This window comes from Hemitrygon akajei, chromosome 22 (assembly GCF_048418815.1).
Source record: "Hemitrygon akajei chromosome 22, sHemAka1.3, whole genome shotgun sequence".
Lineage (NCBI taxonomy): Eukaryota > Metazoa > Chordata > Chondrichthyes > Myliobatiformes > Dasyatidae > Hemitrygon > Hemitrygon akajei.
In genome coordinates this window covers 58774031-58786718 of record NC_133145.1, presented here as the reverse complement: position 1 = coordinate 58786718, position 12688 = coordinate 58774031, and the positions used below count along the sequence as shown (strand labels likewise).

Here is a 12688-nt window from a genome sequence, read left to right as displayed (position 1 = left end):
AAGACCTGCTGATGAATCACACAATGATAATCCAGGAAGTTGGGAAAATCAGGGTCATTACGGCACAGTGCTATAAAAACCAATGCGCACACCACGCATTGCTGGGGCCCCATCTGTAGTAATTGCCACCACTTTATGAATGGGGATGTCATTTTCACAGACTTTTTTTAAAGTCATTGTAACTATCCTCACCTCTTGTTCTCTCCTTTAAGTGCAAAAGAGTGAGGAAGTCCATTTTTTGTAAAATCCTGGAAAGCCATTCTGACAAATACAACAAGCTGAGCTGTTTGCATTACATCCAGGGATTCATCAAACTGTCGTGAAAAACATTCACAGAGTTACGAGTTCTTTAACACGTGTCAACCCACGTCCTCTGAGCAGCATGTTTGCTTGGCCTTCAACCCTGATTTCAGCTCCTCAACTTTCCTGGTACTGGTAAACTTACTGAGACACTAGTTTGTGTTTCAGGGGTACGCAAGCTAATGACACCACTGTTTTTGTTTCCCATTTCTTGGACATTTGGGGAATGTTATAATTTAAAGGGGGAGAAGGGTTGTAATGTGAGCATTATAAAGAAAAGTTAATACCAATTAGGATCATAGTAATATAACAATACTCCCGCTGCGGAAACTGTTTGTAAAGAGAGATTGTTTTCGGGGTTGCGGGGTTTTCCTTCTGGTCTTTTCTGCTGGGTGCGCATTAGTGAAAACTTCATATGCGAATTATCGTTTTACCATCCTAGATAAAGTTGTTCCTTTTGGGCATGAAGTTGTCAAGTGGTCCTTTTTCAAAGTAGAAGTTACTACATATTTGCATCAAAGGGTTTATGAGGCATAATGTATTTGTGTATTTTTGATTTTTTTTGGGGGGATCTACTGGGAAAGTCTCAAAGTTTGACCGCTCGATCGCGATCGACTGGTTGGCGACCACTATCCTATAGGATAAGATTCAATGGGAAAAGGAGGTTTCCATGCTGAAAACTATGACATTGATGGCTTTCTTGGAATGCAACCCCTCCATAGTGCAGGGGTCAACTTACTAGGATTTGAGTCAGAGGTAAAGATGTGTTGATGCAATTATTTAGTACATTGGTGACATTGCACCTGGACGAACGTGAATAGTTTTGTCACATTTTCCAAAAAAAAATCATACTTTCCATTGAGGAAACACAAGATTGGCTCCAGGGATGGAAGATTCTCCATAGAAGGAGAGACTAAGCAGAGCTGGCTGTTGCTCTTCTCAGATGAGGAATTTCTCTCTCAGAAACCCATGAATCTTTGAAGTTCTGTAACCCAAATGACTGGGCACTGAGTCATGTGGTATATTCAAAGCCAAGGTACATATTTTTATACTATAGAGGAATCAAAAGCTATTGGCGGAGATGTGAAATTCATGCCAAACAGCAGATCAACCATGGTCTTCACAGTGGTGGAGCAGACTTGAGGTTGTCTTTGGGATGCTCCCTATTTCTTCTTCACTTGGAAGGTGTGATGTGTGTTTGCATGGCTGTGTCTACGATTTTCATTGTAATTTTGCACTAAGCAAGATTTGTACTGCTGCCAGTTAAGCCCTGGCTCATTCATAGTCTAGTCTTTCACCAAGATGAAAGTAGCTTGTGGCCAGTAGCATGGGGAATTTTTATCCAAAAATAATAAATCTTGCTAATGTAAAAACTACTGGTGGAAAGAAAAGGCTGTTTTGAGTTTTGTCTGAGGGAAGGAGAAATTGTGCAGAGAATAACCAGAACATGTACTTTGTAAACAGTGTTTTATTTAATTTTTTTGCATTTTATATTTTCCATCTTTTTGGTTTCTGTGCAGAATTTGGAACCACCTCAGAGTCTTTCCAAGAGGCTAAAATGAGTTACAATGTAACCTGAAAAGTCCAGTGCCCTGATCTGTACAGCAGGTGCACTCTAAGTGGTTTCCTTTTGTTGATGTCAGCCAAAAGTTGGAGGCAAATAGATGGAATGCAAATCACACAGAAATTGCCATGAGAATCTGAATTTAAATTAAGCCATAATTTAAAACAAATGATTCTCTGATACAAAGTTAATTTTTGTTTTAAATTTCTCATTGTATTAAAAACCATTCCCTCACAAATTTAGAAATTATGAAAATTCATCAGTATTGTTAAAGCTGAAATTTTGGTCTTAAATTTTGTCTTTATTTCTCACATAAACATCAAAACATACAGTGAAATGCTTAATTTATGTCAAGGATGTGCTGTGACAACCCGCAAATATCACTGTTTATGGTGCCAACATAACATGTCTGTAACTTATCAACCCTAACTTGTATATCTTTGGAATGTGGGTGGACATTGGAGGAAACCCACACAGTCACAGGGAAAGCGTATAAACTCCGTACAGACAGCATCGGGACTTGAACCCCAGTCTTACAGATGACTGTGCAAAAGGTTATACTAACCACTACACTACCTGTTTGCCTTTTAAACCCCCTCCCTTTTTTTTTCCAGTGTTTATTTGTTTCAGAAAATAGCTTGCTGCACAGACTAAATGTGAAAGCTTTAAGTACTACAATCCCAAAAGTGAAACTTATTTAATTTGAAATTGTTCTTTAGACTAACAAGGCAGTTTTAAACAGAGACACAAAAGTTTATTATCCTTCAAATTATAGCTATTTAAAACACACTGTTAAAACAATGAATCAAAAGTACCTGAAAGGCCATCTGTTTATGAGCTGCAGAGATTTGCAACAATTGCCAAAGATTTTTCTCGTTTTATTGCCAATGGGTAGTACTGAAAAATTCCCTCATTCCTGTGGTCAGTCAGCCAGGAACACTGTCCCAGCCAGGTTGCTAATATAAACAGCATTTTGTCAGTAATAGGCTCTTGCCAATCAGTTACTTGGAACATAACGTGGTGCAGAACTTAGATCAAAGGTGTAAGGATTGGCATGATGTTGTATTTTGAAATGGTACTCTTAAATCTGAGAAGTTCTTTTTGGCCTTGGCCTTGATGATTGGTGGAAGCAAGAATCAGCAGTCCAGAATTACTATTGCTTTCAGAATGACCCTGTTTAGTCTATAAATGTTTTCTCATGCAGCTGCTGTATTAATTAGATTACGGGTTAGACTGAAGAAGGGTTTCTATTTGGCAGACGTTTTGTTTTCTCTTCTGTCTGTTCTCTTGCTCTTTACCAGGGCCTCTGCTGTAAAATCCCAAGATCTGCAATCAGCATTGTTTTAGAATGACCCCACAAGTATTTAACTCAAAACATTGTTTAAAATTTACCAGTTGGATCACCCATGCTGTCACTCCTCAGAATAGGAATTTGAGGCTAGGAGAGTTGTTGTTGGGAGAATTACTTTTCAGTCACTAGAAGAGGAAAAATATGCTTGTGCAGTGCTTTTTGCAACCTCAGGATCCAGAAGCAAATTGTGGGCGGTGATGTGCTTTTGAAGCACATCCCATTTCCCCAGTTTCTGCATTTCCCATTCACCATCTAAACTACATAGAAAGCAAATGGCATATAATTTACTTTAATAAACTTAATATATTGACATTAGTTTTGTGAGCTGTCCAGCAGTATCCTTGCGAATTTTGACACAAAACACTATGTTTTGATGTACCTGTGACAAATTAAGCTAATCTTAAAAAAGCTAAACTGGAGTTTGTACGTTCTCTCCATGACTGTGTGGGTTTCCTCTGGGTGCTCCAGTTTCCTCCCACATTCCAAAGATGTACGGATGAGTTATGAGCATGCCACGTTGATGCCGTAAGTGTGGCGACATTTGTGGGCTGCCCAGCACAATTCTCACTGATTTGCTTTGACACAAATGACGCTTTTCACTATATGTTTTGATGTACATGTGACAGATAAAGTTAATGTTTATAATAGTTATGAAGGATGCTATAGGGTGTGAACGTAGACAAAAGAGCAGAAAAAAAATGAAATGTCTAGCAGCAGGACTGGTAAATCTTAAACAATGTATTGAGTTAAGTACTTGTGGGGTCATTCTAAAACTCCCGATTTGTATCTCCCCTCAGCCTTCTCCGTAAAGGAAAATTAGGGCAACCAACAAGACTGCTGTCTCACTGCTGGAAGACTTGGTTGGGTTCATTCCTGGCCTGTTTTCTCTGTAGTGTTTGTATGTTTTCCATGACTGCATGGATTTCCTCCAGGTGCTCTTGTTTGCAGATAAATGGTAGAAGTAGGAGGGGAATTGATGGGAATATGGGGAGAATAAGATCTGTCCTGAATGTCTTACCTTATATCTTGGAACTGTCCCCCATTTCTAGACTCAGAATCAGGTTTAACATTGCTGATGTATATTGTGAAATTTGTTTTGCAGCAGCAGTACAGAACAATACATTAAAAATAATAAATTGCAATAAATATATTTTAAAATTTTAAATAAGTAGTGCAAAAAGAGCAAAAATAGTGAGTAACACACACAAAATAGTGAGGTAGTGTTCATGGATTGATTCATTGTCAACTCCCAGTGAGGAGAAACAACCTCCTTGCAAGTCTCATCAGTTTTCTATATTTTAATGAGATTTCCTCATTCTTCCAAACTTCAATAAATACAAGCATAGTGTTGGGCTTGAAATTCTGCCGTGTTCGTTTAGGAAGAGAGACAACCAACACCGGAATATTACAAAACTTGGGTTTATTGCAGAATTCGTAACTGGCACAGCGAATCGACGGAGTCGCTGGAGAAGGCGCGTTCCGACTTCCCCTTACAATCTGCTCTTATTTATATCCCTTTTCCCCCCAGCACAGCCCCCCGCTACATATTAGGTAATATCGGGCACTTGTGTCCATCTTATTGGCCCGATGCCATACATTCACGAGTTACCTGTTTCTTTTGTTTACTGAATCGCGTGACACTGGTAGTTTCGGTGTAGCGGAATCCCCAGTTTCGCTTCCCCCCTCCCTCGCATTCCGGCCTCCTAATATTACGTGAGCCACTCCTGACCTGTAATGGCAGTCTCGAATTAACCCTAACACTAGTTAAACCAATCTATCTTTATACAGCAGTCCTATCTTCCTAGGTGTAAATCATTCTTAATCTCCAGCAAATTAAGCACAGATATCTGTTGGAAATAGTTCATGCAATTTTTCAGCTTTTGTGGAGATGAAGAGAATGGATCTGTCTGATTTTGCATGTTTTGATGGTGTGTAACTCACTCTCTGCTATGAACAGTTCTCTGCCAGAACAGTCTTTAGGTTCATTTTAAAGTGCTTTTGTCTTCATCTGTCTTCTGTTTTTCTGTCCAGTCGCCAGAACCACCTGAAGGAACAGCAACAGCAGCAGCAACCCCCTCCAGCTCCTCCAATTCTCCTGCCTGATGAAGCTGAATGCCTCACTGTGCCTAGATATAAACGAGACTTAGTCCAAAAGCTGAAGATCCTCAGACAAGAGCTGTCACAGCAACAGCCCCAGGCTGGTCACTGTCGCATTGAAGTTTCCAGAGAGGAGATTTTTGAGGTAGAGACTCTTCTTTATTCTGTCTTGAAAATTCTAAAACAGTACAGCTGTTGGTAAATGGCTTTGGGTCATGGTATTATTTATTTCTGTGAAGGTTTTTGGGAGACTATAGCACTGTTTCTAATTGCAATAAAAGAAATGATACTGTTTCCAAACATAGGCTCTTGCCTGACAGCCTGCATAGAGCAGTGTAAAGAACATTTGTCCCCAAGACAAATGCTCTGCGTGGTGCCTATATAGATAGGGTGTATCTAGCTGGTTGATATCTGGCAATCCTGATTGCATGTGCTGCCTGCCCTCTAAACTTTTATGGAATGTCCGATCGATCTTTATTTCCTCATCAGGATATGTCCTTTTATCAGAAGAAGACTATGTTCCAATTTGCAGTGCAGTTTTTAAGTTGTTTTAATCCTTTAAATTGAGTAGTTTTGTTCAAAATTAACTTGTCTTAGAATTACATAAATGATAATCACCTTCCCAAGATTGGAAACATTTAGAAAATGCATCATAAAGACAAGATTCTGCAGATATTGCAAATCCAGAATAACGCACACTCATGGGAGCAGGCTCAAAAGGTTAGGCAGCATCTATGGAGAGCAATAAACAATCAACTTCCTCAGATCTTGGCCCAAAACCTATTTCTTTGCCTCCATAGATGCTGCCTGACCTGCTGATTCCTCCAGCATTTTGTGTGTGTTACACTTTCTAATTGAGTCTTTTTGTACATCAGTTCCTTTTCTTTCAAGTTGGCTCGCAAAGAAGAATTGTCTATATAGTTGAAATAACAATAAACTGAACCTTGATCTAGTACTTGCACTTCTGCTTCAAGTTATACTTACTTACTTGCCTGGACAAATTTGAAGGTGAGTGGTTGCAGAAGAATATTGATTAAATTTCTGTGTGTTCAATTTTAATTGTAGCAGTACAGTTGTGACAGCCAGGATTCCTAAGTGACAGTCTGCTTTTTGCTGTTAGGAAAAGCTACCAATATGCTTCATTCTTTCTTAGGCTCCTTCCTTCTCATACAGGTTGCCTGGAGCATTTAGTACCTCAGGAATACTGAATGGGTCACATCTTTTTAAAACTACCTGCACCACAAGTACATAAAATAGTACAGGCTATTTAGGATTATGTTTGTTGACTGAACACAGTTGATTGCCTATATATTCATGTGGATAGGCAATGCTTGTGAGTTGGAAGAGAAGGTGCTGATTATTATTTGACATTGGATTTTATATCTTGTAACTGGGCTTAGGGTTAAGCTTTACTTAATGGACCAATAAATGTTTTGTTGTAGGAGTCTTACAGGCAAGTAATGAAAATGAGACCAAAAGACTTATGGAAACGGCTAATGGTGAAATTCCGTGGTGAAGAGGGATTAGATTACGGAGGTGTTGCTCGGTAAGTGATTCCCAGAAAATAAAGCATGTTGGATATTTTTCCTTTGTCCCTCTTGATGTCAGTCCCACCTCCAGAAAGTTGAGTTTGTGTTTCCTTTGGAAATGAAGGTGAACGGACGGCTTTCATGGTTCAGCACAGACCTCTAAAATGTATAATTGTAGAAGGTGACATTTCTTGCAGCACCCTCTCCTTCTGGTTAAACTGATTTATCCACTGTTCACCCTGAGCTGGGCAATCCAGGGATCCAGTTGGATAATTTTGAGCATGTTATTTGCTGCTTCCCTTTGGGAAATGTTGATATATACTGCTTCCATGAGTATTATGTGATTATAAATCATTGAGACTCTACATAAGGCCTGTGGTCTGCCTCCAGAATGCAAGGTATTTCTTTCCATTTGACCCAGTTCCTCTCTTGTGGCAACATGTCTTGTGATTAGTTCAGATGTTTCCTTGCGGATACCAAACCTTTATTGCTCAAAGGTTGACAACCTAAAATGTAACAGTGGGATTTGACAACCCCCAACATAAACATTCTAGTCATCAATTTGCAACAATGTCAGTGCTGATTGAAAGTGCTGGGGCCAATGAGATTTTTCATCTTTCAGTGATAAAGTGAAGTTTGTAAGCAATTCCCTCATCTCCAGATAATCTAAATTTGGCATTAATAGATTAAATATTGAACTGAATTGACTTTATTACTTACATCCTTCACATACACAAGGAGTAAAAATCCTTACATTATGTCTCCATCTAAATGTGCAATGTGCAACCATAGTAATTTATAATAAATAGAACAGTCAATGTAATACAGAGTACACTCAAATCAGTGCAAGATCATCAGTCTGATGGCCTGGTGGAAGAAGCTGTCCCAGAGCCTATTGGTCCTGGCTTTTATGCTGCAGTACCGCTTCCTGGATGGTAGCAGCTGGAATAGATTGTGGTTGGGATGGCTTGGGTCCCCAATGATCCTATGGGCCCTTTTTACACACCTGTCTTTGTAAATGTCCTGAATCATGGGAAGTTCACAACTATAGATGCGCTGGGCTGTTCACATCACTCTCTGCAGAGTCCTGAGATTAAGGGAGGTACAGTTCCCATACCAGACGGTGATGCAGCCAGTCAGGATGCTCTCAATTGTGCCCCTGTAGAAAGTTCTTAGGATTTGGGGGCCCATACCAAACTTCCTCAACTGTCTGCGGTGAAAAAGGCACTGCTGTGCCTTTTTTACCACACAGCTGGTGTGTACAGACCACGTGAGATCCTCGGTGATTTGGATGCTAAGGAACTTGAAGTCATTTACCCTCTCAACCCCAGGTCCATTGATGTCAATAGGGGTTAGCCCATTTCCATTCCTCCTGTAATCCACAACCATCTCCTTTGTTTTTGCGACATTGAGGGAGAGGTTTTTTTGACACCACTGTGTCAGAGAGATGACTTCTTCCCTGTAGGCCACCTCGTTATTTTTGAGATGAGGCCAATCAATGTAGTGTCAATCTGAGGTCCAGCACATTGACCCAGCAAGGAGTAATCCAGTCACAAACGAGAAAATCTGCAGATGCTGTATGTTGCAGGGAGTAATCCAATCTTGGAGCCATTTTTAGATGCTGTAGATGGAGTTGGGAGATTTTAAGCCATCTAGCTCTGCCTCAGCTTATGGAACAGAGGCATTGTTTGAACTTTGCAAATGGTCGGAGAGGTAAAGAAAGAGAAAATCTGCATATGCTGGAAATCCAAGCAACACACACAGAATGCTGGAGGAACTCAGCAGGCCAGGCAGCAACTATGAAAAAGAGTCATGTTGAAGGGTCTTGGCCCAAAATGTCGACTGCACCCTTTTCTATTGATGTTGCCTGGCCTGCTGAGTTCCTCCAGCATTTTGTGTGTGTTGTAAGTAAGATTACTCTTATCTTTTTTCCGTATTCTGAAGTGTGAAAAATTACATTAGTTCTGTGATTGACCTGAGAGGATCCTGTTATTTGAGACTTTTTAGTTCAATAGTGGGTTAGTATGGTTGTTTTTCATTTTTTCCTAAAGCAACACTGAATGTTTGATGGTCTAATTATTTAATTAAACTAACTGTAAGCACTCTAGATTGTATTCAGAGAAACATAATATGCAAGAAAAACAAATCAATTGCTGGATGGTGATGTGGGTGTGAGTACATATGATATGTAGAATATACAAGGCAAACAAAAATTCTGATGCTTCAGACTTTACATTTGACCATTAGACATAAAGCAGAATCAGGCCTTTCAGCCTATCAAGTCCTCTCCGCCATTCCATCTCAGCTGATTTATTATCCCTCTCAACCCCATTCTCTTGCCTTCTCATAACCTTTGTCACCCTCACTTAAGAATTTATCAACCTCCACCTTAAATATATCCAATGACTCTGCCTCCACGGTCATCTGTGGCAGTGAATTACACAGATTCACCACCCTCTGGCTAAAGAAATTCTTTGTTTTCTCTGTTCTAAAGTGATGTCCTTTTCTGAGTTGTTCTCTCTGGTCCTAGACTGAAGGAAACATCTTGATTATTTGAAATTATATATAAATGGTCCTGCATTTTTATGGTCTGAACATCAAATAACTGAAGTTTTTTTAAAAAATCAACATAGGATTAGGGGTGAGTAAGTAAGGGAATTTGTCTGTGTACATTAAAGTTTTTGTTTATAATCTAGTTGATGCTTTCTTGCATAGAAACCCACACTGTTGTTGAATTTACTGAAGATGCTAGCAGGTTTTGCTATAAAGTGGACACACCTAAAAGGAATAGTTCTCTGCATTTAAGTGAGGAAAGCTTACTACTCCCTTCCCCCATCCCACTTTCACTCTGCCTCCTCTTCCAGCTGCCTATCACCTCTCTCATGATTCTGTCTTCTACTACTACTACCCATAGTGCTTTCCCCTTACATTCCTTCTTTACCTTTCTTGCCTGTCCCCTCCCTGCTTCCCCCCCACCCCCCATCCCTTGATCTTTTCCTCTGGTTGGTTTTTCACCTGGCACACTTACCAGCCTTCTCCTTCCCACCCTACCCCCACCTTCTTTATAGGGCCTCTGCCCCCTCCTTCTTCAGTCCTAACGAAGGGTCTCGGCCCAAAATGTTGACTATTCGTTTCCACGGATGCTACCCAACCTGCTGAGTTCCTCCAACTTGTTTGTACGTGTTGATTTGACCACAGCATCTGCAGTATACTTTGTTTACTTGATGGCAGCTTGTTTAGTAACATCTTCAACTGAAGCACAGCTATGAATAAATTTTAGCATTTGCATTCATATGCAAGGTTAAAGCTAACAATATCTGGTTGTGCATAATTAAAATAAATATTTATCATGTGATTAGTTCTCTGAAGTGATTTGGATTGTCAGTCTAGCCCTCTTTTTAAGAACAGTGGTGCACAAGGTTTGTCTTTCTGCAGTGTACATAATGAGTAAGTACCACTAGCTGCTGTAGTTGATGAGAAAGTTCCCACTGAAGTAATTTCAAATGTATGAGTGTAACGCCACATCTCCTTCATATATTTACCTGTAAGTTATTTTGAACACAAAGTTGAGAAGGTTGTTATAGTAAAAGAATTACATTAACATTTCTGTTCTTCTTTCCCACTGATTAAACACTAATACAGCATTGCTGTAAATTTTGCTTTTAAATGGATTTATGTGCAGCACCACCTTGTGGATCGTTTCCTGGATCAAGCCTGTGTCCAACTTCTTGGAATTCCTAGTGTTCTATTGTATTGAAAATATTTTCAAATGCTTTACATTTATGTGCCATGAAGTGAATCTTTCCTTCCTTTTTTTTTCTGTTAAGTTTCTCCTTTTAAAAATTTAGATTCTGTTCTGGGACAGTTACATGGTATTGTGCACCAGTGTAGCATTTCCCTTTCAGTGTGACCATTTGCTGTGGAGATATTATTTTCTCAAATTCCATTTACTATTGATTTCCAGCATCTTGTTCACCAACTGATTCCCAGTCAAACTCTAATAACTCAACACAGTCTGGGAACGAAAATGGGAATTTGCTGGGTTAGCTACTCATCAATTTGGAAAACTTGACTTGTGTTTCTTGTGAAGTCTTTTGAATTTGACTTCCTCAGTTCCTTTATGGACAACTATACTGCCTCACCTTGGTATGTAGTAATTAAATCCACAGGGTTTGATGAGGTGTCCCTTTGGACTTTGTGCAAAGCCAGTATAGAAATTGCATAGGCTGTGGCAAAGATATTTGAACCTCCTTGGCCACTAGTGAGGTGCTGGAGAGCTGATGTATAGCTAATCTTGTCCTGAAAGGTTCAAGAATAAGAAGGAAAATTACAGGTCAGTGAACCTGATTTTTCTGCCACCCATCCTGCACCAGTGGCAATTTATAGTAGCCAGTTGATCTACCACCCAACACGTCTTTATGATGTGACAGGAAACCAGAGCAGCCAGGAGGACATTGAGTCATCACAAGGAGAGCAAGCCAGCTCCATATAGACAGCCTTGAGATCAGGATCAAACCCTGTTCACTGGAGTTGAGGCAGCATCACTACCTGCTTTGCCACTGTGCCACTCTTTACTGCGATTAATTTTATTCATTCAGTAGAGGTATCTCTGCCAATCCAAAGATTGGCTGTTGCCAAATAGAGGTATTTTATACTAGTTCTGCTAATATTTCTGACAATTGCAGACTAATTTGTAGAGTTTGAATGATTTTTTTATTGAAGGGCTTCAGGTCTGTGCCCAAAATAATTAAACTCTGTAACTATTAAACTGTCTTTCTTTATGACCCTGTGTGTTTTTAAAAAAAGAAAGAAACCTGACCTTAATAGATAAATGACCTGAGCACCAAAACTTACTCTGCAGAACAATTGCATCTTATAGTCCCATTGTGCCACAGTGCATCCTCAGATTTGCTCCCGTGATGTATAACACTTGTATAAAGGTAATTTAAAAAGATGGTTTTTTTTCTTCCAGGGAATGGCTCTACCTTTTATCTCATGAAATGTTGAACCCATACTACGGACTGTTCCAATACTCCAGGGATGACATCTATACATTACAGATAAACCCAGATTCTGCAGTCAATCCTGTAAGCACAAGTTTTTATTTAATTGATTGCCTTGTCAATCCCACTGTGGTGGTTTGTTATTTCTCAACATCATGAAGTGAATAGTAAGTAGACCAAATGTACTGCTTGTAATCGCTACATGTGGTCCAATGAGATTACACTGAGAAAGTGCAAGTGGAAAGAGTTGGATTAGTCTCGAAAACCCACAGGTCTATGTACATATGTGTCTTGGCTTTTAGTAAAGTGTTCCTGTAGTAATTGGCTGTTGATGGACAAGAGTGGAATGAAACTTGTGTTCCAATGAGAGATTATATTTCAAATTTTAAATGTAATGACGTAGAAGGAAAAAGCTTAAACATTTATTAGATTTAATAATGGTTTGAAGAGTTTGTGGTAAATTGGATCAGTGTACATCAGGTAAAAATTTCTTCATCTTTAGATTTCTTCTAGTTATGCTAATCCTGAGTTGGCTTGGTGCTCTAGCTTGCCATGTTTAGTTAGTTTGATGAGTCTTAGATGGAAAACTTAATTTAATTGCATGGTTGTTTCATCTTTGTAAGAGGAGAAAAGGGATCTATGTTAATAAACAATGCAATAGAGGAATAATGTTTTGTAACACCAAGGTGGTGTTAGTATCCAGAATTTGGGGGTGGGTGGCACAGGAACATAGCAATTAGCATAACTCTGTTACATTGCCAATGACTTGGATTCAATTCCACCAATGCCTGTAAGGAGTTTGCATGTTCTCCCTGTGGCTGCTCTGGTTTCCTCCCACATTCCA

The 12688-nt window shown here is 39.5% G+C and overlaps 1 protein-coding gene across 1 annotated transcript in view; it reads left to right on the top strand.

The window, feature by feature from the left end:
* The window catches only part of smurf2 (SMAD specific E3 ubiquitin protein ligase 2), a 219851-nt gene that overhangs the window by 189551 nt on the left and 17612 nt on the right, over positions 1-12688 (top strand). The window contains exons 12-14 of the mRNA XM_073026366.1: positions 5247-5457; positions 6755-6858; positions 11814-11928. Coding sequence (XP_072882467.1) covers positions 5247-5457; positions 6755-6858; positions 11814-11928 — 430 coding nt within the window. The remainder of the gene's footprint in view (positions 1-5246; positions 5458-6754; positions 6859-11813; positions 11929-12688) is intronic.